Source organism: Pimephales promelas, chromosome 8, assembly GCF_988280905.1.
Source record: "Pimephales promelas chromosome 8, fPimPro1.hap1.1, whole genome shotgun sequence".
NCBI classification, from domain to species: Eukaryota; Metazoa; Chordata; class Actinopteri; order Cypriniformes; family Leuciscidae; genus Pimephales; species Pimephales promelas.
Genome location: NC_142776.1, coordinates 10,589,010 through 10,613,531, shown reverse-complemented (window position 1 = coordinate 10,613,531; position 24,522 = coordinate 10,589,010). Strand labels below are relative to the sequence as shown.

Genomic DNA, 24,522 nt, shown 5'->3' with positions numbered 1-24,522 from the left:
ATATAATCTCTCATTCAAGTGCCTTCACTAGCTAAGTATCCTGAGTGAAAGTGAATGGCAGAAGACAAAGGAAAAGTTTGTTTCATACTGACAGGGTTGACCCCGAGCAGGGGATACTTGTCGAATGCTATCCCGAGTCAAAGTTTGACCCCAATTGCATCCACTTGGTGTCATTGTTGAGGAGTGTGCTGCTCTCTAGTGGACATTTGAAGAAAGTTTTTTTTTTAATCGCTTTGGCTCAATTCTCAAATTAGACATCTTTCTCTCTCAAAAAAATAGGTTCAGATCTCTGAACAATTAGTTTCTTTTTCACATCAGATTTTAATTTCTTATTGATTTAGAGTTTTTCTCAGTCGCTTTGGTGCATTTCTCACATCACTTACATTTAAACAACAGTTAATGCAGTTCTCAAAACAATTAACAACTGCTAAACCTACAGTAGTTGATAACCTGCAAAAAGCATGTCACTCATTTGCTCAAAATGGATAGCTCATTCCTAAAAAACAAGTATTACAATAATGTCAATGAAAGTGTCAGTGTTATCAAGATGAAAAGTCCTGACACCAGTGTTTGATCATGTTTTCATTATGGCAGTTTACTCTGTAAATGTTTTCCAATGCAAAAAAGTCAAATCTTGGTGACACTACCTGAAAATGCTCAAGGCAACACTACTATTTGCACAGCCATTTGAAAACTACAGTAGTTACACATTACTGTATTTAGTGAGGTAACTGAGTACAAGACACTGTATATTTATGTTTCTCATTTTTACTGCACATGCTCTTTGCGATTTTAATTTGTTCACAGCATTGTGCAAAAGAAAAAAAAAATATATTATTTACAACAAACAAACTTCCTTTGGGCAGAGCTGTGCAGAGTACACTATGTTGCAGTACATATTGGAACTGAACATACAATAGTACTGTAAATCATTCATGTTCACACATTCTCATCAGTGAACGCTGGTTCACCTGAGAGAAATTGTTTAATTTAAAGTAGGATTAAAAAAAAAAAAGATTGTATTTTTTTTTGTCAGATTTTGACAACTAGTTCAACATTTTTGTATGTGATGACTCTTTTAGTTTTATATGGAATGACTATTCAGCATTCACAACTAGTTCATTTTGACTGACATGACATAAGCAAATGATAATGTTATAAAACAGCAGAGAGCTGTAAGCAATGCATGTCCAAAAGCATTTGCAATTTATGGGAAGGAATGAGAAACTGCTGAGGTGCACAAAATGACTAAATGTCATGGAGGTTGAACTAACTATTGTGCAAATGTAAATAGAGATGTGAGAAATGCACCAAAGCAAATAAAACTTAGCAAAGCACATGCAATTTGTATATAGAGTTAGCTTACAGTCACAGCTCTATACTATTTTTGAACATGGATGAACATCACAAATCTGAGCAGCAGCAGCTAACACTTTTTTTTTCTAGAAATATGTTACATGTAAACTAAAAATTATTGTCATGGAAGAGCAATAGAAAGATATGTAACTAAGAAGATATGTACTGTATGTGTTAGAGGAATACATAATAGAGTGTGTGTAAAAAATGAACAAGCAACTGAAAATGTTCAGTTGACATGTAAACCATTGCTTTAAAAAACACTATTCATTTTCTTTTTTCTACAGTGTTGACTTTTCCCAATCAATTTTGACCTAAAACAGGAAATTTGAATATAACATATTTCCATGGTGAAAAAGCATCTAAACATTGTCACCAGTGTGGCTCACACAATGACATAAACACTTATTATGTTGTTGGCATTGGCCAACTAAGTTTTGATGATCCAGCAAACAGTTGTGACAATTGAGCTTATAATTTAGAGAATGTTACAACTGTTTTGAAAAATGTGCCAAAACTATTGAGGAAAAATATATGTAACAACTTCCCCCCATTGGAGGCTTTGGAAATCACATATAAAGTTAGAGTTGTCTAATAAAGCCTCTTCTAATCTAACTGCCCTTTAAAAAAGTATACTTGAAATATATTCCCTTTTCCAATAGTACATTGCAAATATAACAAAAAATGTACTATCTTTAAATAGGCCGATATTATATTAGCATCATGCTTTTTTTTTTTTTTTTACAATACAATTTCTTTTAACACACTTAAAATAATAGCTCTAAACACATATTTTAGAAATATATACTTTGAGTATATTTTATTTTTAAAATATAATATTAAGAGTAGAGAGTAAGACTACATTTATTTTTTAAAGGTGTTTTTTATTTGCACTTTATTACAAATATATTTTAGGTATTTTTTAACTGTGTGCTATAAATGATCATTGTAACAATGCATTGAAAGCGTACTTAAATTCAACAGTATTTTGTATAAAGTATAGATATGTATTATTTGTCTATTAATGTGTCACTGAAATTATTATACGTATTATTTGTCTATTAAATTGTTACTGAAAACAAAGTGTGCAATTTGTAGTAAAAAAGTATTATAAAAGGTGAAAACGCCCAAAATAAATCTTTAAAAAAAATATATATATAGGCTATACAAATACACTTGTGATGCTTGTATGTTTCAAAGTCACTCGTAATGAATTTGTATACTTGTAACACAAATAAAGTACACTTTACAGTTTTTCTCAGTTGCTTTGGTGCATTCTCAAAATAATCTGTGCGTACAAACAGCACCACACACTGGATTACATGCAAAAGGCCACTTACTCAAAATCTTTAGTTCATCTCTCAAAGTATTCATGTCAATGAACATATCAGTGCCATCAGAATGAAAAGTCCTTGTGTCATTGTTCACAAAAGAGTCAAAATGCTTTGTCATGTTGTCAATAAAACACTGCACTCTGTTAGGCTATTACCTGATGTAAATTATGGCAACAGTTTGGATGACAGTTACTGTATTGAAATGTACAAAGCACTTCTTATATGCCATATATCCATTTCAAAAGTTTACACACTACTGTAGCCTACATGAGTTATTGATTGAAAGAGACTGCATATGATTCACAGTTACACTTTTACTAGCCTAGTGATCTGACAAAAAAAAAACCAAAAAAAAAATAGGCTACAGTATTATTGGACAAGATAGATAGATAGATAGATAGATAGATAGATAGATAGATAGATAGATAGATAGATAGATAGATAGATAGATAGATAGATAGATAGATAGATAGAGTGAATATCTAGTGAATCATATTCAACAATAATATTCTGAAAATATTTTGCGAACTGATGCTAAATGAAAGAAGACTGAAATAATTAAAACGCAAAGGTCAGGTCCCGCCCACATGCCCCGCCTACATTTCGCGCTGCGTCCAGCAGAGCACAGCCTGAAATCACACCGTGTGTGTGCCATCCATGGGCTGCTTTATATTCTCATCCTTATAGGGCCGCTCTTCATCCGGGTTCGCTTTGCCCTAGAAACAAATGCAGCTCTGGACCGACAACTTTATTCTTCATTCGTTTGGTTTGACGTTGCACCGAACGAACGTAGGAACTATAGGCTATAAGGGATGACCGATTATTCACAGGAGTGTAGCCTAGATGGTCTATCGTGTTCATGGCGTATCAGCAAACTGTCATCTTCCGTCCTATCCGTGATGTTTTGACACATCGATGTGTCGTTTGAATGTGCAACAGGCTCCCGCCATATATTTATGCGGTTTATGGAGACGATGGGTCATCAAAGGGAGGATGCATCTTAGTGCCCTACATTTTTTTCGCTTGTGGTTACATTATAGCCATTTATTAATGTTGTTCACTTACGACTATGACTCTTTGAATTGTGATCTTTGATCTGCACACAACTGAACAGCACTTCAGTTTGGCGAAGTCATTTTTGTCGAGGTTTGTGCCAGAGTATAAGGGAATTTAAAATGGCAACTCAAGTTACGGGGAGGAAAAGAATTCCCAACCGGGAGAAACTATCGGCGGAGGATGATGCGCTCAGTCAAATAGCTCGAGAGGTAAGACAGATGAACTGCATTTCACGTGGTACTGTAGCTCTGCGCAAAATGTCGTCCTTTTACAAGTGCTGGAGTTCTTCAATTTTAGTCTTAAGTGGAATCCCCAACGACCTTGCTGAATTATGAAAGGGTTTTGTCGGTTGTGCTTTGCTCTGTCCCCCTTTTTTCCGCATGCAGTACGGAAAAATGAGCACGCATACGATGACGCTTCGCTTGTCCTTTCATAATGTGAATGGGAAACATCGCACCCCTCCCCTCCCAATTATTAGGGTCTTGTGAATGACAAACATACATTATTCGTCGCAGTCTGAATCGAGGCATTGATGCTAGCTAGCATGACCTACATGATTCCACGTCTTCAGTTAATAGGTAGACAATTTCTCCTATATACAAATAGCGCTAATGCATTTGAGCAACAACAGCATCTTCATGGATACTTGCACAGCTGCGTGACGTCATGAAGCGAAGATCAAACGAAAATGCTGAGAGAAGGTCCCAGACTGCTGACGTCAGAAACTACTCTGATGCGGCACATCACACCCATTAAATGGCCCAAATAACCTTAGGGATATATTTTAAAACACACCGAGCTCAAATCGCGCGTATTACTTAAATACTTTGATCCTGCATTGTCCTTCTGTCGTTTGGCTTTCAGTTTGTAATGAAAAGCAGACACAAGCAGCTAGGTTTATTTCTTTTCTGAAAGGAAAATGTTTGTTATAAATGCAGAAACTTAATGGTGCAGGCTTGCTATTTAACTTATACTCATCAAGCATTAGCCTATTACTAGCCTTAAACAGTTTTTATAATTAAGTCATTCCTAATGTTTCAAAATATCTTTCATATTAAAAGTTAGTTATTTGTATGAGTTCAAAATATGCATACTCTTTTACTCTATCTAATCATTTGTAGATGACAAATAATTAGACAGAGTAAAAGAGTAGGCTATGCGTATTTTAGCATGCTGTCTGGGGGAGGGCACCGAGCTCGGAATGTGTCCCGAACCCAGAGTGCCCCCGTATCTCTCATTAGGATAGTAACCAGGCGAGTGTGAGGACACAGGGTTGTGGGGGGATGCAGAAAAAAAAATGTCTAGGAACATAGGTGAGTCAGCTACGTATTCATACACTAGGTCTCTCATGCTGATTGGATAGATCATTTGAACATGCTCCTCTCGAACTTTGTTAATAAAACATACTTTAGTGCCACTTAGATCTTTACAAAAATATTCAGGTTTTCAGGTTCACCTAAAATCCTCTGTGACCTTTTGGATCAAGTGACCACATCTGGAAAGCATTTCCTCACTGAAGAATCCACTCATATTTACAATTTTCCCCATCACTCTTCTTTCTTCTAATTGACCTTAACCTTTCCTTGATGCTTAGCTGGTGCCCTTAGGAACAATTCACAATCTTTCGTTGTTGTAGGCTATGGAAATGTATCAGGGATATTTAGTCTATGAAAGTTAGCTCCAGTTAGAGATGGAAAAAGTAATGATGCTTTGCATCATTTGCCCTCTGGTCCTTTTGTTCTTGTAAAACTCAGTACCCACCCTCTTTTAAATGTCCCTCTAACAGGATGAATCAGTCCCTGTAGAGTAGAATAAAGTCTACATCCGCAAATATTTTCCTTTCTTTTTGGTCCTCTTTCTCATTGAAAGTGCACAATCAGCCATTGCCCAAGGCAGGGGAAATTTTGTGGAAGTTATAGGAATTGTTATTACTTTAATTATTTTCACATCTCCATGCCATTCCAAACCCCTATGACTTTCCTTCTTCTGTTCAACACAAAGGTTGTTTTTTTTTAACTAGCTGCTGTTTTCAATATAATGAAAATAAATGACAAATGTTGCTAACAGGATCAACAAAAATGTACCATAAAAGTATCGTTAATGTGCATATGATTTGTGACTTTTATCAGGCAGAAATATAAGTTGTCACACTGAAAACGTTATCCACCCTCCCTGTCCAATTCATGAACAAATGCTTTCTGGAACTAAAATGATTGAATAACTATACACTTAGCCTGATCTTTTCAGTGATTCATTTGATCCAGTTCACACAATCTACTAACACATTAATGGGTCATAGCCGATTTGTGCCACACAGGATGAAAAAATCAGAATTGTGTCACTTGAACCATGTAATGTGTGCAGTGTTAGGCAGATCTTTTTAGGCATGAATTAGGTGTTCAGTCTGATATGGAGTCATTATCACACTGTGCCACTCAGACAGCTATGTAGCACTTACAAGGTTAATCTGTGATAAGTATAATCAACATGTCTGCCATCTGAGCTGTTTTTATACACTAGGCATTAGAGAACAGCAAAACTCTGTAGATACTTGATCACTTTTCTTTCCTCTGTTCGCAGATGCGCTTGGATTGGGGTGTAGACTTTGTTTCAATGTGGCGCTAGTTAGTTCTTGCCATGATGGCCATGTGAACGTCTTATAAAGTCTTTCCCACCCATTTTATAGCTGATGCAATGTTTTTATTTAGCCTAAACAATGCTTGTTATATTGTCCTAATAGATTCTTCTCAGCATGTTTCTGAGCTTAAAATGCTCACTTGTTGTTTATTGTACAGTGATGGTTTGGTCTGCTCATCACATTACAGGCAGTAAAAATGGTATGAACTAGGGTCGGAGGCATTGCCATGTTCAGACTGTCAATCCAAATTGGAATTGGAATCTGATAATATTTAAAATGTGTGAATGGCAAAAAATCATGAAATGCGTTAATATGTTAGATGTTGTTTTAGGAAATGTGCTGAAAGTCACTGTAGAAACAAGGTTGCGTTGTTGCAAAGTTCTGGTCAGCAGAAATAATGGATACGTCGTAGATGACAATAAACCTGTGTATACCAGCCTCCTACAATCTGCTGTTGCATCAGAAGAGGTAGTAATCCCATGTGATGCTGTACATACCGTCATGTTGTAGATAAGACTGCATCTGTATTGCAAATCCCTCCATGTTGCTGTTGTTGTTGTTGTTTTTGGAGTATGCCTACCAATGCAATGTCATAAAAAACCAATGCAGATATTCCAGAAACTAAAAGCACAGCAAAGAACACACAGTCTGAACAGTTGCAATACACAGTGAGGACAGTCAATAAATTTGATTCCAATTGATACACAAATAGTCAGATTTGGACTGACAGTATGAACATAGTCCTTTATTGGGCCCTGGGGATAGGGGTCCACCCATAAAAGTTGACTGCAATGATAGCTGATGCCTCAATTAAACAAAACAGCCAATGCAGAAACAAACCTTTTTTTTCTGGAAATGTACTGTACAATTATCTCAATGTCAATATCGTTTTTATTGACATTCTCCAAAAATCTTTACATTATTATTATGATTTTTTTTAATTATGAGCCCCAATAAATGAATTCTGATGTTTCTTGTTGGTACTCATATTATGGATCCAGCAGAATGGAGAGAAATGAGAATTAAGTGAATGCAATCTGAACCTCTTTCCAAGTGAAATATCTTTTCTGTGTGTTAGTTGCACAGAAGTAGGAATCACATCTCATGATCCAAATTTAACATATACCTCAGTCACAGCATGTGGAGTCTATTGGAACTTTGGATTCCATTCACATTCGACTCTTTTTCCACTTACTGACCTTGTATTTTCCAACTGCTGAGACAGGAAGCAGAAAGCCTTTAAGGCTGTACGTCTTAGGCTTTGTTCCAAATGGCACTCTTGATATGTACTTATGGTGTTGCAGACCTGCCATGGCTCGTGTGCCTGTGAGACAATAGAACATCCCATTGGATATTTTAGGGATTTCGTGACCGCCCACTTTGCAGAAGCACTAATGCAGGCTCCAGCAAAACGTCTCGGGTTATGACTATAACCCTTGTTCCCTGAGAAGGGAACGAGACACTGCGTCGATAAAATCGACTCTTTGGGGACGCTCCCTAAGCGTGCGCCTCTGAAGTATGAATGAAACTAATCCAATCCTGATTGGTGTTGCGTCGTGACGTAACATGTGACGGCATACCCGGAAGTATAAAAGTGACGCTGTCACAACACACACTAGCCTCGCGATGAAGCAAGACGCTCAAGGGTCTAAAAAAGGGGCGTGGCAACACGACGCAGTGTCTCGTTCCCTTCTCAGGGAACAAGGGTTATAGTCATAACCCGAGACGTTCCCTATCGAGGGAACTCAACACTGCGTCGATAAAATCGACTCTTTGGGGAATGAGTACCCACTAGGCCACGCACCGAACAGACCCGCCCCAGAGTGAAACTGATTAGGCCCTCAGCAAGGGCCGAGTACGTGTGCACCGGGCGTACTGGGAAGGTTGAGACTATAAAACCTGATGAAAGTATGCGGGGTAGCCCAGCCGGCTGCCTCACAAATCTCCTGCAGAGGTACTCCCGACAGAAGGGCCCTAGAGGAAGCCATGCCTCTAGTCGAGTGAGCCCTCAAGGCCAAAGGTGAAGGAACCCCGCGCACCTTGTAAGCCTCAGTAATAGCCTGGACAATCCAGTTACTTATAGTTTGTTTGGTCGCCGGGAGCCCCCTCTTAGGTGACCCAAAGCATACTAACAACTGGTCAGATCTTCTCCAAGAAGCAGACTTTTCCAGGTATACACTCAAAGCTCTGACGGGGCAGAGCAAGTGAAGCCTCTCTTCTTCTGCCGACACATGAGGTGGAGGATGGAATGCCTGAAGGACTACAGAGCGAGCCGTACTCGAAGGAACTTTAGGCACGTAGCCCGGACTCGGGTGCAAAAAGGCCTTTACTTTGCCAGGGGCAAACTCCAAGCAAGCTGGCGTTACCGCCAGGGCCTGGAGATCTCCCACCCTCTTAAGAGAGGTAATCGCTAAGAGAAAGACCATTTTTAGCGTTAAGTCCTTAGGCGAAGCCGACTCTAAAGGTTCGAAGGGAGCGAGGGACAACCCTTCCAGAACTATCGCCAGGTCCCAGGCAGGAACCCTGGACCTGGTCGCCGGCCTCATCCTCCAAGCACCACGGAGAAACCTAATGACCAATTGGTGCCTCCCCAGAGGTCCACCATCTACTGGCGCGTGGAAAGCCGAAACGGCAGCCACGTACACCTTAAGAGTGGACGGGGAGAGACCCGCAGAGAAACGATCCTGAAGGAATTCCAGAACTGAAGCCACTGGGCAGTTTACTGGATCCAACCTTCGTTCTCCACACCAAGTGTGAAACACCTTCCACTTGAGGCCATATAATCTCCTGGTAGATGGGGCCCTAGAGCTAAGTATGGTTTCAACCACCTCAGCTGATAAGCCAGCATTCAGGTACTGAACCCCCTCAGAGGCCAGACCCACAGCTTCCACAACTCTGGGCGAGGGTGGAAGATTGTGCCCTCCGCCTGAGACAATAGATCCCTCCTCAGAGGAATCGGCCACGGCGGAGCTATGAGGAGTGATATTATATCCGAGAACCATACTCGTGTCGGCCATCTCGGAGCAACCAGAAGTAGACTGATGCCCTCTTGACGGACCCTCTCCAGGACCCCTGGGAGCAGAGCGATCGGGGGAAAAGCATACAGGCGAAGCTTCGGCCAAGCCTGTACCATGGCATCCAACCCCAGCGGGGCTGGATGTGAGAGGGAGAACCAAAGTGGACAGTGGGACGTCTCTCGAGACGCAAACAGATCCACTTCCATCGGTCCGAACCTCTCCCATATCGACTTCACCACCTCCGGATGAAGTCTCCATTCCCCGGGCCTCAGCCCCTGCCTCGACAGGATGTCTGCTCCCCGATTCTGAACCCCTGGGATATACATTGTCCTTATTGACAATATCTTCCCCTGGGACCAAAGGATAATCTGATGCGCCAGTCTGCACAGAGGGCGCGATCTGAGTCCCCCTTGTCGGTTCAGATAGGCCACCACTGACGTATTGTCCGTCCGTATTAGGACGTGGCGACCCTTGAGGTCTGGGAGGAAGCTCCTCAAAGCCCTGAACACAGCCATCATTTCCAGGCAATTTATGTGCCAAGTGCGATGATGGTCCTGCCACAGACCCCTGGCAAAGCGGCCGTCCATGACCGCGCCCCAGCCAGTAAGGGAGGCGTCTGTCGAAACGGTTTCCCGGCGACATGACACCCCCAACACTGGCCCTTGGGATAGGAACCAAGGCTTCTTCCATATTTGCAGAGACTGAAGGCACTTGCGCGTTACTCTGATCATACGGAACGGATTCCCTTTGGGTGAGAACCCCTTGGTCTTCAACCACCACTGGAGGGGCCTCATGTGAAGGAGGCCCAGAGGAATAATGTTGGATGCCGCTGCCATGAGGCCCAGCATCCTTTGAAAGTGTTTCACAGTGACGGCCTGGCCTAGCTTCACCCTGGATACCATCGCCAGAATTGACTCGATACGTGCGGGAGACATACGTGCCTGCATTGTAACCGAGTTCCACACGACTCCCAAAAAGGTCGTGCCCTGGGACGGTACTAGCACACTCTTCTTCAAATTGAGTCTTAACCCCAATTTTTGAATATGGCCAAGAACGACATCTCGATGCCGAACTGCCATCTCCCGAGACTGGGCCAGAATAAGCCAGTCGTCGAGATAATTCAATACCCGAATCCCCTGAAGTCTCAATGGAGCAAGGGCCACGTCCATACACTTGGTAAATGTGCGGGGAGAGAGTGCTAGGCCGAACGGAAGAACCCGATATTGGTATGCTTCGCCCCCGAAAGCGAACCTCAGGTACCTCCTGTGACATGGAAGGATGGAGATGTGAAAATAGGCGTCTTTCAGATCTATCGTGACAAACCAGTCCTCGGACCTGATTTGATTCACGATTGTTGGAATGGTCAGCATTCTGAATTTGAACCTTCTCAGAGACCGGTTCAACACCCTGAGATCCAAAATTGGCCTTAACCCCCCATCCTTCTTTGGAACTATAAAGTACCGGCTGTAAAACCCGGACTCCCTGTCTACCGGAAGAACACGTTCTATGGCTCCTTTCGACAGCAGAGTCTGTACTTCTTGTTCCAGCACCTGAGCCTGCTCTGGGACCACCGCAGTGAGCACCACCCCAGAAAACTTGGGGGGGCAGTGCGCGAACTGCAGTCTGTACCCAACTCGTATTATCTGCAGGACCCATGGAGATATGTTGGGAAGATGATACCATCCCTCTACAAAATCTACTAAGGGTACCAGCCTCTCGAGGCTGGCCTCTGGTGTCTTCAGGGTATTCTCTTCGACTACCTGAAGCTGAATATTGGCAGGCTGTAGTCGATTCGGTCCCTGCGACCATAACCGATGTTTTAAAATCGTCTTTTCGCTGGAAATTGATGCGGCCCGAAACGCTGTTAACGGCGGACCTGCATCTTTTCCTAGAGGGCCCCGCTGCGAGAACAACCTCGGTTGTCTCACTGCGGAGGGGGCAGCCCTCTGAAGTCCTGCCGTGGCTAGGACCTCTTTTCCGAAGTCCTCCTAGCCTGAATGACGTCCCTCAGGTCGCCCCTCTGGCCGGAGGACTTCGGTTTTTGGGAGCGTTTCCTCTGTTGCCAAGACCCCGGAGGGGGGGCTCTAGAGGAAACGCTCTCCTTCTGCTCTGCCCTATGGGAGGAGCTGGCTGATGGCTGGGGCTGATCGCTTTGCCCCACCCTACTAGATTTGGCCTTCGCTTTCCGGGGGAGGTACTGCTGGAACGCCGCAGATTGTTTCCTCGACTCCTGAAACCTGTCGACAACCGAATTAACGGCGTCGCCGAACAGGCCAGAAGCCGAAAGCGGCGCATCCAGCAGGAAGGACCTATCCTTTTCTTTAATTCCAGATAAGTTCAGCCACAGATGCCTCTCCGTGGCCACCATGGCCGCCATAGAGCGGCCAATAGCGCTGGCTGCTTCCCTAGTGGCCCGGAGAGACAAATCTGCGGCCTTCCTCAACTCCGCGATGTCCTCAGGAGTAGGCCCCTCCCCCTCATCCAAATCTTTCAGGAGGTCGGCCTGGTATGCCTGCAAAATCGCCATCGAGTGCAGACATGAACCAGCCCGACCCGCCGCCATGTAAGCCCTGCCCACTAATGCAGATGTTTCCCTGCAGGGCTTACTAGGCAACACCGGGGTCTTTAGGGAAGACGCCGATTCGGGAGAGAGATAGCTCGCTAAAGCCTCCTCCACCTTCGGCATCTTCCCATATCCCATATCTCGAGCCCCCACAACATTGCTGTAATCTATTATACTGGGACTCGAAATACGGGACGAATGCGGTCTTTCCCACGATCTCGCGATCTCTTTATGGAGATCGGGGAAAAACGGCAGACCCCGGCGGTGAGGCTGTGACCTGCGCTGCAGGTAACGCTCGTCCATTTTACTTGTGACTTGCGTTTCCTGCTCATGTTGTGGCCAGCTGATGTTTAATCTGGCCACAGCGCGCGTCACAACCTCCACCAGCTCCTCATAATTCAGGCCGCGTGATGGCGCGCTGAGATCACGGTCGTCCGCATCAATGCTGAGCACGTCCACTTCCTCAGAAGCAGACAGCTCAAGCATCGGGACCTGATCGCGGGCAGGAGAAACCGCAGCGCGGGCTCCCACACCACTCTCAGAGGCCGCGGGATCAGCCGATGGAGAGCGAGAAAATGCCTCAGCATTCTCACTCTCCTCCGCCAGATCCCGCTGCGAACCCCAGGATCTCAGTCGCCGCATCGCCTCGACAAATGCGGGACCGGAACCCTGGGGAACGCGAGCCTGACCGTGCTCGTCAAAGCACGCCAGCCGGGAGCGCAGCACTCTAATAGGCATAGCCTCACACATTTCACAAGCAGCCCCCTCGAGAGCTGCCCGTGCGTGCTGCACTCCCAAACAATTCACACAAAGAGAGTGTGCGTCCCCACCCGTGATGTAACGAGGGCAGGGATGCACACACTTCTTGAACTGCTCACTGGCCATTCTTTTCAATAATAAGACAAACAACACCAAATAAGACAAACAGTTTCAACATAAAGCGCTTGCTGAAGAGCGAAAGCTAGTGTGTGTTGTGACAGCGTCACTTTTATACTTCCGGGTATGCCGTCACATGTTACGTCACGACGCAACACCAATCAGGATTGGATTAGTTTCATTCATACTTCAGAGGCGCACGCTTAGGGAGCGTCCCCAAAGAGTCGATTTTATCGACGCAGTGTTGAGTTCCCTCGATAGGGAACTTTACTGGACAGTTTATGCAAAATAACGTCACCAATGTGTTGATTTTGAAGTAGACCACAAAAGTTTAGCATTACCTATTCACGGTGTATTGGCTTGGCTGCGAATGCTTTGTGTTCCCTATCGAGGGAACTCAACACTGCGTCGATAAAATCGACTCTTTGGGGACGCTCCCTAAGCGTGCGCCTCTGAAGTATGAATGAAACTAATCCAATCCTGATTGGTGTTGCGTCGTGACGTAACATGTGACGGCATACCCGGAAGTATAAAAGTGACGCTGTCACAACACACACTAGCTTTCGCTCTTCAGCAAGCGCTTTATGTTGAAACTGTCTGTCTTATTTGGTGTTGTTTGTCTTATTATTGAAAGAAAATATGGCCAGTGAACAATTCAAGAGGTGTGTGCATCCCTGTCCTCGTTACATACACGGGTGGGGACGCACACTCTCTCTGTGTGTATTGTTTGGGAGTGCAGCACGCACGGGCAGCTCTCGAGGGGGCTGCTTGTGAAATGTGTGAGGCTTTGCCTATTAGAGTGCTGCGCTCCCGGCTGGCGTGCTTTGACGAGCACGGTCAGGCTCGCGTTCCCCAGGGTTCCGGTCCCGCATATGTCGATGCGATGCGGCGACTGAGATCCTGGGGTTCGCAGCGGGATCTGGCGGAGGAGAGTGAGAATGCTGAGGCATTTTCTCGCTCGCCATCGGCTGATCCCGCAGCCTCTGAGAGTGGTGTGGGAGCCCGCGCTGCGGTTTCTCCTACCCGCGATCAGGTCCCGGTGCTTGAGCTGTCTACTTCTGAGGAAGGGGACGTGCTCAGCATCGATGCGGACGACCGTGATCTCAGCACGCCATCACGCGGCCTGGGTTATGAGGAGCTGGTGGAGGTTGTGACACGCGCTGTGGCCAGACTAAACATCAGCTGGCCACAACATGAGCAGGAAACGCAAGTCACCAGTAAAATGGACGAGCGTTACCTGCAGCGCAGGTCACAGCCTCACCGCCGGGGTCTGCCGTTTTTCCCTGATCTCCATAAAGAGATCTCGAGAACGTGGGAAAGACCGCATTCGTCCCGTATTTCGAGTCCCAATGTAATAGATTACAGCAATGTTATGGGGGCTCGAGATATGGGATATGGGAAGATGCCGAAGGTGGAGGAGGCTTTAGCGAGCTATCTCTCTCCCGAATCGGCGTCTTCCCTAAAGACCCCGGTGTTGCCTAGTAAGCCCTGCAGAGAGACATCTGCATTGGTGGGCAGGGCTTACATGGCGGCGGGTCGGGCTGGTTCGTGTCTGCACTCAATGGCGATTTTGCAGGCATACCAGGCCGACCTCCTGAAAGATTTGGATGAGGGGGAGGGGCCTACTCCTGAAGATGTCGCGGAGTTGAGGAAGGCCGCAGATTTGTCTCTCCGGGCCACTAGGGAAGCGGCCAGCGCTATTGGCCGCTCTATGGCGGCCATGGTGGCCACGGAGAGGCATCTGTGGCTGAACTTATCCGGTATTAAAGAAAAGGATAGGTCCTTCCTGCTGGATGCGCCGCTTTCGGCTTCTGGCCTGTTCGGCGACGCCGTTAATTCGGTTGTCGACAGGTTTCAGGAGTCGAGAAAACAATCTGCGGCGTTCCAGCAGTACCTCCCCCGGAAAGCGAAGGCCAAATCTAGTAGGGGGGGGCAAAGCAATCAGCCCCAGCCATCAGCCAGCTCCTCCCACAGGGCAGAGCAGAAGGAGAGCGTTTCCTCTAGAGCCCCCCCTCCGGGGTCTTGGCAACAGAGGAAACGCTCCCAAAAACCGAAGTCCTCCAGCCAGAGGGGCGACCTGAGGGACGTCATTCAGGCTAAGAGGACTTCGGAAAAGAGGTCCAAGCCAAGGAAGGACTTCAGAGGGCTGCCCCCTCCGCAGTGAGACAACCGAGGTTGTTCTCACAACGGGGCCCTCTAGGAAAAGATGCAGGTCCGCCGTTAACAGCGCTTCGGGCCGCATCAATTTCCAGCGAAAAGACACCAGAGGCCAGCCTCGAGAGGCTGGTACCCTTAGCAGATTTTGTATAGGGATGGTATCATCTTCCCAACATATCTCCATGGGTCCTGCAGATAATACGAGTTGGGTACAGACTGCAGTTCGTGCACCGCCCCCCCAAGTTCTCTGGGGTGGTGCTCACTGCGGTGGTCCCAGAGCAGGCTCAGGTGCTGGAACAAGAAGTACAGACTCTGCTGTCGAAAGGAGCCATAGAACGTGTTCTTCCGGTAGACAGGGAGTCCGGGTTTTACAGCCGGTACTTTATAGTTCCAAAGAAGGATGGGGGGTTAAGGCCAATTTTGGATCTCAGGGTGTTGAACCGGTCTCTGAGAAAGTTCAAATTCAGAATGTTGACCATTCCAACAATCGTGAGTCAAATCAGATCCGAGGACTGGTTTGTCACGATAGATCTGAAAGACGCCTATTTTCACATCTCCATCCTTCCTTGTCACAGGAGGTACCTGAGGTTCGCTTTCGGGGGCGAAGCATACCAATATCGGGTTCTTCCGTTCGGCCTAGCACTCTCTCCCCGCACATTTACCAAGTGTATGGACGTGGCCCTTGCTCCACTGAGACTTCAGGGGATTCGCGTATTGAATTATCTCGACGACTGGCTTATTTTGGCCCAGTCTCGGGAGATGGCAGTTCGGCATCGAGATGTCGTTCTTGGCCATATTCAAAAATTGGGGTTAAGACTCAATTTGAAGAAGAGTGTGCTAGAACCGTCCCAGGGCACGACCTTTTTGGGAGTCGTGTGGAACTCGATTACAATGCAGGCACGTATGTCTCCCGCACGTATCGAGTCAATTCTGGCGATGGTGTCCAGGGTGAGGCTAGGTCAGGCCGTCACTGTGAAACACTTTCAAAGGATGCTGGGCCTCATGGCAGCGGCATCCAACATTATTCCTCTGGGCCTCCTTCACATGAGGCCCCTCCAGTGGTGGTTGAAGACCAAGGGGTTCTCACCCAAAGGAAATCCGTTCCGTATGATCAGAGTAACGCGCAAGTGCCTTCAGTCTCTGCAAATATGGAAGAAGCCTTGGTTCCTATCCCAAGGGCCAGTGTTGGGGGTGTCATGTCGCCGGGAAACCGTTTCGACAGACGCCTCCCTTACGGGCTGGGGCGCGGTCATGGACGGCCGCTTTACCAGGGGTCTGTGGCAGGACCATCATCGCACTTGGCATATAAATTGCCTGGAGATGATGGCGGTATTCAAGGCTTTGAGGAGCTTCCTCCCAGACATCGAGGGTCGCCACGTCCTTATACGGACGGACAATACGTCAGTGGTGGCCTATCTGAACCGACAGGGGGGACTCAGATCGCGCCCTCTGTGCAAACTGGCGCATCAGATTATCCTTTGGTCCCAGGGAAAGATATTGTCAATAAGGGCAATGTATATCCCAGGGGTTCAGAATCGGGGAGCAGACATCCTGTCGAGGCAGGGGCTGAGGCCCGGGGAATGGAGACTTCATCCGGATGTGGTGAAGTCGATATGGGAGAGGTTCGGACCGATGGAAGTGGATCTGTTTGCGTCTCGAGAGACGTCCCACTGTCCACTTTGGTTCTCCCTCTCACATCCAGCCCCGCTGGGGTTGGATGCCATGGTACAGGCTTGGCCGAGGCTTCGCCTGTATGCTTTCCCCCCGATCGCTCTGCTCCCAGGGGTCCTGGAGAGGGTCCGTCAAGAGGGCATCAGTCTACTTCTGGTTGCCCCGAGATGGCCGACACGAGTATGGTTCTCGGATATAATATCACTCCTCATAGCTCCGCCATGGCCGATTCCTCTGAGGAGGGATCTATTGTCTCAGGCGGAGGGCACAATCTTCCACCCTCGCCCAGAGTTGTGGAAGCTGTGGGTCTGGCCTCTGAGGGGGTTCAGTACCTAAATGCTGGCTTATCAGCTGAGGTGGTTGAAACCATACTTAGCTCTAGGGCCCCATCTACCAGGAGATTATATGGCCTCAAGTGGAAGGTGTTTCACACTTGGTGTGGAGAACGAAGGTTGGATCCAGTAAACTGCCCGGTGGCTTCAGTTCTGGAATTCCTTCAGGATCGTTTCTCTGCGGGTCTCTCCCCGTCCACTCTTAAGGTGTACGTGGCTGCCGTTTCGGCTTTCCACGCGCCAGTAGATGGTGGACCTCTGGGGAGGCACCAATTGGTCATTAGGTTTCTCCGTGGTGCTTGGAGGATGAGGCCGGCGATCAGGTCCAGGGTGCCTGCCTGGGATCTGGCAATAGTTCGGGAAGGGTTGTCCCTCGCTCCCTTCGAACCTTTAGAGTCGGCTTCGCCTAAGGACTTAACGCTGAAAATGGTCTTTCTCTTAGCGATTACCTCTCTTAAGAGGGTGGGAGATCTCCAGGCCCTGGCGGTAACGCCAGCTTGCTTGGAGTTTGCCCCTGGCAAAGTAAAGGCCTTTTTGCACCCGAGTCCGGGCTACGTGCCTAAAGTTCCTTCGAGTACGGCTCGCTCTGTAGTCCTTCAGGCATTCCATCCTCCACCTCATGTGTCGGCGGGAGAAGAGAGGCTTCACTTGCTCTGGCCCGTCAGAGCTTTGAGTGTATACTTGGAAAAGTCTGCTTCTTGGAGAAGATCTGACCAGTTGTTAGTATGCTTTGGGTCACCTAAGAGGGGGCTCCCGGCGACCAAACAAACTATAAGTAACTGGATTGTCCAGGCTATTACTGAGGCTTACAAGGTGCGTGGGGTTCCTTCACCTTTGGCCTTAAGGGCTCACTCGACTAGAGGCATGGCTTCCTCTAGGGCCCTTCTGTCGGGAGTACCTCTGCAGGAGATTTGTGAGGCAGCCGGCTGGGCTACCCCGCATACTTTCATCAGGTTTTACAGTCTCAGCCTTCCCAGTACGCCCGGTGCACACGTACTCGGCCCTTGCTGAGTGCCTAATCAGTTTCACTCTGGGGCGGGTCTGTTCGGTGCGTGGCCTAGTGGGTACTCGTTCCCCAAAGAGTCGATTTTATCGACGCAGTGTTGAGTTCCCTCGATAGGGAACGTCTCGGGTTATGACTATAACCCTTGTTCCCTGAGAAGGGAACGAGACACTGCGTCGTGTTGCCACGCCCCCTTTTCAGACCCTTGAGCGTCTTGCTTCATCGCGAGGCTAGTGTGTGTTGTGACAGCGTCACTTTTATACTTCCGGGTATGCCGTCACATGTTACGTCACGACGCAACACCAATCAGGATTGGATTAGTTTCATTCATACTTCAGAGGCGCACGCTTAGGGAGCGTCCCCAAAGAGTCGATTTTATCGACGCAGTGTCTCGTTCCCTTCTCAGGGAACAAGGGTTATAGTCATAACCCGAGACGTTTCTCTCACACACAAGCAAAGAGAGAGAAAGCAAGAGAGTCTTATATACCACATTCCAATGCACTACTACATGATATTCTTTTTTTTTTTTCATGTCAAAAAGTCAAATAAAAAATTGTCATAATTTGGTCAGAATTTCTCAGCCTTTAAAGTCACCATAAAATCAAAATTGAAAGTTGTTTGGCTTTTGCTATGAATATGTTAGCCATTACTGTTATCTAAGGCTATGTTTACACGAAAACGATTCTGAAGAGAAAACGCAAAAGTGGCGTCGCGTTATCACTTTTTATTCTGCATTTAGAGGAGCGTTTTGGGTGGGAAATCCCGCTTGCATGTGGTGACGCATAAGTGTGTGAAATTCAACATTGCACTCCAGGCGGCTAGTTGGTAATGTGAAGCACTGCCACCGAACAACACCAAGTGCGCACGCCTGCGTAAAACCGTCACAGTCAAGCAGACTTTTGCGTTTTTACCCTTTACATGGGAACGCGGCGGTGGAGCATTTTTAAGATTTCCACTCTGGAGGGTGGTTTCACTTTTTTGCGTTTTTAAGCCCCAAAAACGTTTGACGTGTAAACGAAAGGCACATCCGATAAAATATTTTTATGTTTTCACCCACGAGCATTCTCGTGTAAAAAGGGCCTGACTGTGCTACTGCTAAATACAACGTATGTTTGTACAAGAATGAAGTTCAACATAAAGGGTTAGTTCACCCAAAAATGAAAATTATGTCATTATGCTCATGTTGTTCCAAACCCACAAGACCTCTGTTCATCTTCGGAACACAGTTTAAGATATTTTAGATTCTGTCCCTCATTGAAAATGTATGTACGGTATACTGTCCTTGTCCAGAAAGGAATTAAAGATATCATCAAAGAAGTCCATGTGACATCAGTGGGTTAGCTAGAATATTTTGAAGCATCGAAAATATATTTTGGTCCAAAAATAACAAAAACAACGACTTTATTCAGCATTGTATTCTCTTCCGGTTCTGTTGTCAATCTGAGTTCAGTGATGCTGATGACGTAAGATGCTGCTGACGTGTAATCTGGATAAGGACGGTATATAGTACATACATTTTCAATGGATGGACAGAAAGCTATCGGACTAAATCTAAACTGTTCCGAAGATGAACAAAGGTCTTACGTGCGAGTCATTGGTGACATAATTTTCATTTTTGGGTGAACTAACCCTTTAAGCCTAATGTATTTAAATACTAATGTAGTGGGGTCTACGTTTTTTTATCAGTTTTATTTTGATGAACATGACACAATATAACATTGCGACTATATGAAAATTGCTTTTACTGATATATAAAAATCAGCATATCTAATCGGCACGCACTGCTTCAAGTCAGCCGCCAATCGGTGTTTGCTGACAGCGCTGTATGAAGTTGAACAAGCCTCACGTCAACACACTGAATAATGCAGTGTTTCAAGTGGCGGGAATAATGCGCAAGCAGCAATCTTATTGGCTAGCGCTCATCATGTTTTGAACGAATGCTGACAACATTATTCACGAGTCCAGCAGCATATCAGATAGCCTGGGAAAACCCAGACAACTTCTGGCAAATTTAGATTTGCTCTGAAAGTTAGTCTGGCAAAGAACTCATTCAAGCCCATTTCCAATCCATCGAAATCGCGGTACCAATCAGAAACGTTGGGGCTGGGTTTGATGACAACAGCGCTGGGATTTTGAAGCAGATTTTGTAGCCTACATTACAAAGATGGATGCCACCGTCGAACATCACTCATTCGAATCAGCTATCGCGACTGTTTTAAGCGATTTGAACGTTTCCTTTTTGTTAAAAACCGAGCAAAGAACAACACTCGCAGATGTATCTCCACCGGCCGCCGCTCTGCATACGTCATCTCCTTCATCGCTCTGATAGGTCTTTTAGGTCTACCCGCGACGTCCGTTGGTGACGCCCCTCTGGAAATGATTTGTCAATGACGCTTTGCCATACCATAACTCAGTTAAAACTGAAAATGGTCTGGTTTTAACCAGGCTACATATCAGACCTTTTATATCGTAGAATTAGTAATAGTAGTAGTATTTTATTAGGGTTATTGTTTGTTTTTACAGAAACATTGAATCACCAATAATGTCAAGCATTGCTTCCTGCCCATAAGAAAATGACTAACCAATGACAATTGTATTGCCAAGGTGTGCATAGACGGTTGGTTTGTGGAGGGAAAGGTGTGGTTTTTGGTTCATGAGGTGAATATAATTTAGCTGACCTAGTAGTAGAAGTGTATTTAGCCCCTGCCCCACTGCAGGAACAGATTGGCCTGCCACCACCCACTGACCTGCATTCTTTAAGCCTCTCCACCACATCCTGTGTTAATCGCCCCTCTAGGAGCTTCAATACTGTGCATCATTTTGGCCACTTTCATTCAACTTCTCAGACAACTAAAATGTATCCCCTTTCAGGACCACTGATGACAGTTTCCAGTGTAAAGTGCCAGGAATGCAGAGGCAGTTATTCTGTTAGTCATGCAGGGTCATATATCAGCATATTCTGCTCTCTGTGGTGCAGTGTAAGGCAAAGCTGATGTTTTAGGCCATTGCGAGTGTGCATGTTTGGGGGGTTGCAGTAAGCTTGCGATTAAGTTGCTGGGTAGACCGAGGTGAGGAGCAGACAGGAAGTGATGTGTTATGGCCATGCATTACGCTCTAAAAGCAGATTAGTCTGGAGCTACTCTCCATGGCCGTCTAATCTCCTGCACTGTCACCTAGAAAATAAAAACAACTGATTCCCTATTACTGTGCTTTACATTTGCTCAGAATCACCGTTAAACCAGTTTATCTGTATCACATAATTGCTTAATCTTTGTTTATTTGCACACTCTGTGTTGTTTCAGTACCTAATTAACCAACATAATACTCCTTCCGTCACCTGCGCCATCACCACCCCAACATAATAATGCAGTGGATAAGACCCTTTGGTGTGAGAGACCCGGGTTCGAATGCACTGTGAGACACCAATGTGTCCCTGAGCAAGACACTTAACCCCTAGTTGCTCCAGAGGCGTGCAACCTCTAAAGCAATTGTAAGTCGCTTTGGATAAAAGCATCAGCTAAATGAATAAATGTAAATGTAATAACCAACATGCAAATCAGGTAATGCCACAAATAAGCCAACAACTTTTTGTGCCAACCAAAATTTTCCATCTTGCAGGGCATTTCTGAGTGCTTAGTTCCATCCAGCAGACTACCATGTTAAACTAGCATGCTACACTATACTACGATCCAGGCTCTGTAAAATGCTGTAAAACGTGTGGTCAATTAATGCATTTCTGTACTGCCATAATACTCATCAACATCAATTTATTAACTGGTGAAAAAAAAAAAAAAATATTTATCTTCTAAAATTAATTCTAAAAAGCAATAATTAGGTAAATGACATAATGGTTATTTTTTAAAAATACATTTTATCTTACTAAAAAATGTGTTTTTTAGTAAGATAAAAAACATATTCCCCCCCCCCCCCCCACACACACACACACACATACATTTGTGATCTGGGTGAATTGTGAGTCAGCATACTTGATATTCAAATTAACCCCTCCGCAAATCTGTGGAGGAGGAGGAACGCTCTTGTTATTTGTTCCATCAGTCCCTATGCAAAGTTCATTTTGCACTCTTGCTCTGAGCCACATATGTTAAATATGGCTGAGAGGTGCAGGCTTGTTTGCTTTGGAGGCTATTACTATGTGTGCTCATGGTTCCAAAGACACCCAGAGTGTAAGTTAAAATTTGCTGGGACAGAACCACATCTGCCTATAATTCATTTCTGCATTTTAGGCATATTAAATGCATATTAAATGCATATTAATGCATATTAAATTTAATAAATGTTTCCATGCTAGAAGTTCCATACAATAGATCAGGAATATATTAAGGCTAGGTGATTTTGTTATTGGATTGTCTAATTGAAAGAGAGTCTATTCTGAGCTGGTCTGCCCTAGAGCGGATTGTGAGGTGAAGTTAATTCACATGGGCCTGCCAAAGCATGAGTTTGATCTCAGATATTTAGGCATTCCACTGCAGCAATTTGAATCAATTTGACCTCTCTCCCTCCTTGGATCTCAGTGATGGTTGGAAGAGATTTGCACATGCAAATATATATGCACAAACAACGACACTATCCCAAGCACAGTCTATATTTTATGCCAAGTACAGACTCTATTTGTAAGTGCAAGTAGTTGAATCATTATTCCTTAATCTATGAAGATTAAACTCTTCTGAATACTATGTGGTTGGATTATGATTAGTGCCACTAACGACTAATTTTCTAACGACTAATAAAAAACCCCACATTGTCATTTCGTTGTGTCCATTTTATTTTAAACTCAACTGAAGGGCAAAAATATAAAATGTCACATGTTGAAAAACATGTATTAAAAATTTAAGCATAAGTATCTGCATTTCCATTAGGCTATACCATAATAGTCAGAGTCCTAATCTAATCCTCTATTAACAAACATGCATGTATTCATTACTTAAATTAGCTGTTTGTTCTGCCTTAAATTAATACATTAGCTTATCACTCTTTATAATGATCACTCTTTATCACACTTTATATAGATCAATCTTTATAATAGACATTTTACTTCACAAAGCAACACATTTTAAGCTGCAATGAGTCAGATGTAGAATCAGGGCTCGAGCACAAATCATTTAATAACCAAATTAATGTTTACAGAATCAATGGAGAAATTTAATGTTCACACACTACTGATCCTGATTCTACTTTTGCCAGATAAATATTGATGCTGTGTAAGAAAATTGTTGCCTATTTGGGGGAAAAAAAGAGTTGTTGTATTATTATTTTGAATCATGGTTTAATGAGGGAGTCGTTTAATGAGGGAATCTGCTGATGTATATGTGTGTGTGCGTGTAATGTGATCTGGGAAAACTCGTCACATGGTTAAATTTTACTTATTACAGCCTATTTTACATTTAAATTTTTTTACCAGATACCGTAGGGAAGTTGGTTTCAAGCCCTTTCCAAATCTGTTTTTTTTTCTTTCATTGTTTGTCGGTAACAAAATTTCTGATTTTCAGGAACGGAATTTTGAGAAAAACATATAGATTTTTTTTTAATGAAAAGCAAGAAACCCCCACGGTATAGTGGAAAATCATGTTAAATACTGGAACTGGAGCTCGTCTCATAAATGAACCGAAACTCATCGTATAGGCTACTTGCCTCACAGATATGATGCATAAATAGAAAGCCTGAAATGTCTACTTTGAAACAGAATTCAAAAAAGAAATGATAAAATTACAGCCTAGTCAGGTAAGGTCAGGTTTGCTGATGTGTGTTTTATTTAGGCTTATTTTTGTCCCTCTGCACCTATCGGAGACGGAGTTTACTGCTGATATTCTGGGGATACAACATAGCTACTACTTTAGCCTTTAAAAGTAATTCCTGCACTGGATCAGTCTCTTTTCTAGAACAGCCAAGAGCTTTCCTCGTGGCAGCTGCGCCTTGCATCACCCTTGCATGTAAAACAATCAGCGGATGACGGTTTTGAAAATTGGTCAAAAATTGTTGTTGCAGATGGATAGCGGACGGATTATAAGTTTTGTGATGCGGTTGCTGGTGAAATAATAGCCCATCCGCGCATCTCTAATACAAATGGAATGTTATTATGTGGCATGGAACATTGCGCTCCCTAACTCGCGAAAGGTCGAATTCGCTCCATCATTTGATAAGTTTTGTTTAGAAAACCTTGAATCCATGTAAGACACAATTTCATTAGACATAATCCATGTAATTAGAATCAATGAAGCCATGTCATTAGACACGACACTGCACATATATGCAGGCCAATGTGTGTTTTTTTTTTTTTTTTTTTTTTTTGCGGTGATGGCGGTGACAAGCTCAGACCCGCAGTAGGCGTAACGTGATCACGGTTATTGCAGTAATGCGCTAACCGTCCCAGCCCTAGAAAAACATGGTTTATTTAACTGTCACCATCCAAAAAAACATGCAGCCCTGTAATAATATTTTTTGCATTTTGATGTTAAATGAATCAATCTTGTGCACTTTGAGAGTTGTGTCTGTCTACATTAC

General features: G+C 44.7%; 1 protein-coding gene across 23 annotated transcripts in view; it reads left to right on the top strand.

Moving 5' to 3' along the window:
* The first annotated feature begins 3,312 nt into the window (after nt 1–3,312).
* The window catches only part of lrrfip1b (leucine rich repeat (in FLII) interacting protein 1b), a 63,593-nt gene continuing 42,383 nt past the window's right edge, over nt 3,313–24,522 (top strand). For 12 of the 23 annotated variants that reach the window (XM_089133921.1, XM_089133912.1, XM_089133910.1 and 9 more), the window contains exon 1: nt 3,315–3,955. In XM_089133921.1, coding sequence (XP_088990047.1) covers nt 3,866–3,955 — 90 coding nt within the window. In that variant the 5' untranslated portion in view covers nt 3,315–3,865. Of the gene's footprint in view, nt 3,956–24,522 lie in introns of all 23 variants that reach the window. The other 11 variants (XM_089133904.1, XM_089133902.1, XM_089133900.1 and 8 more) reach the window with 2 other exon arrangements.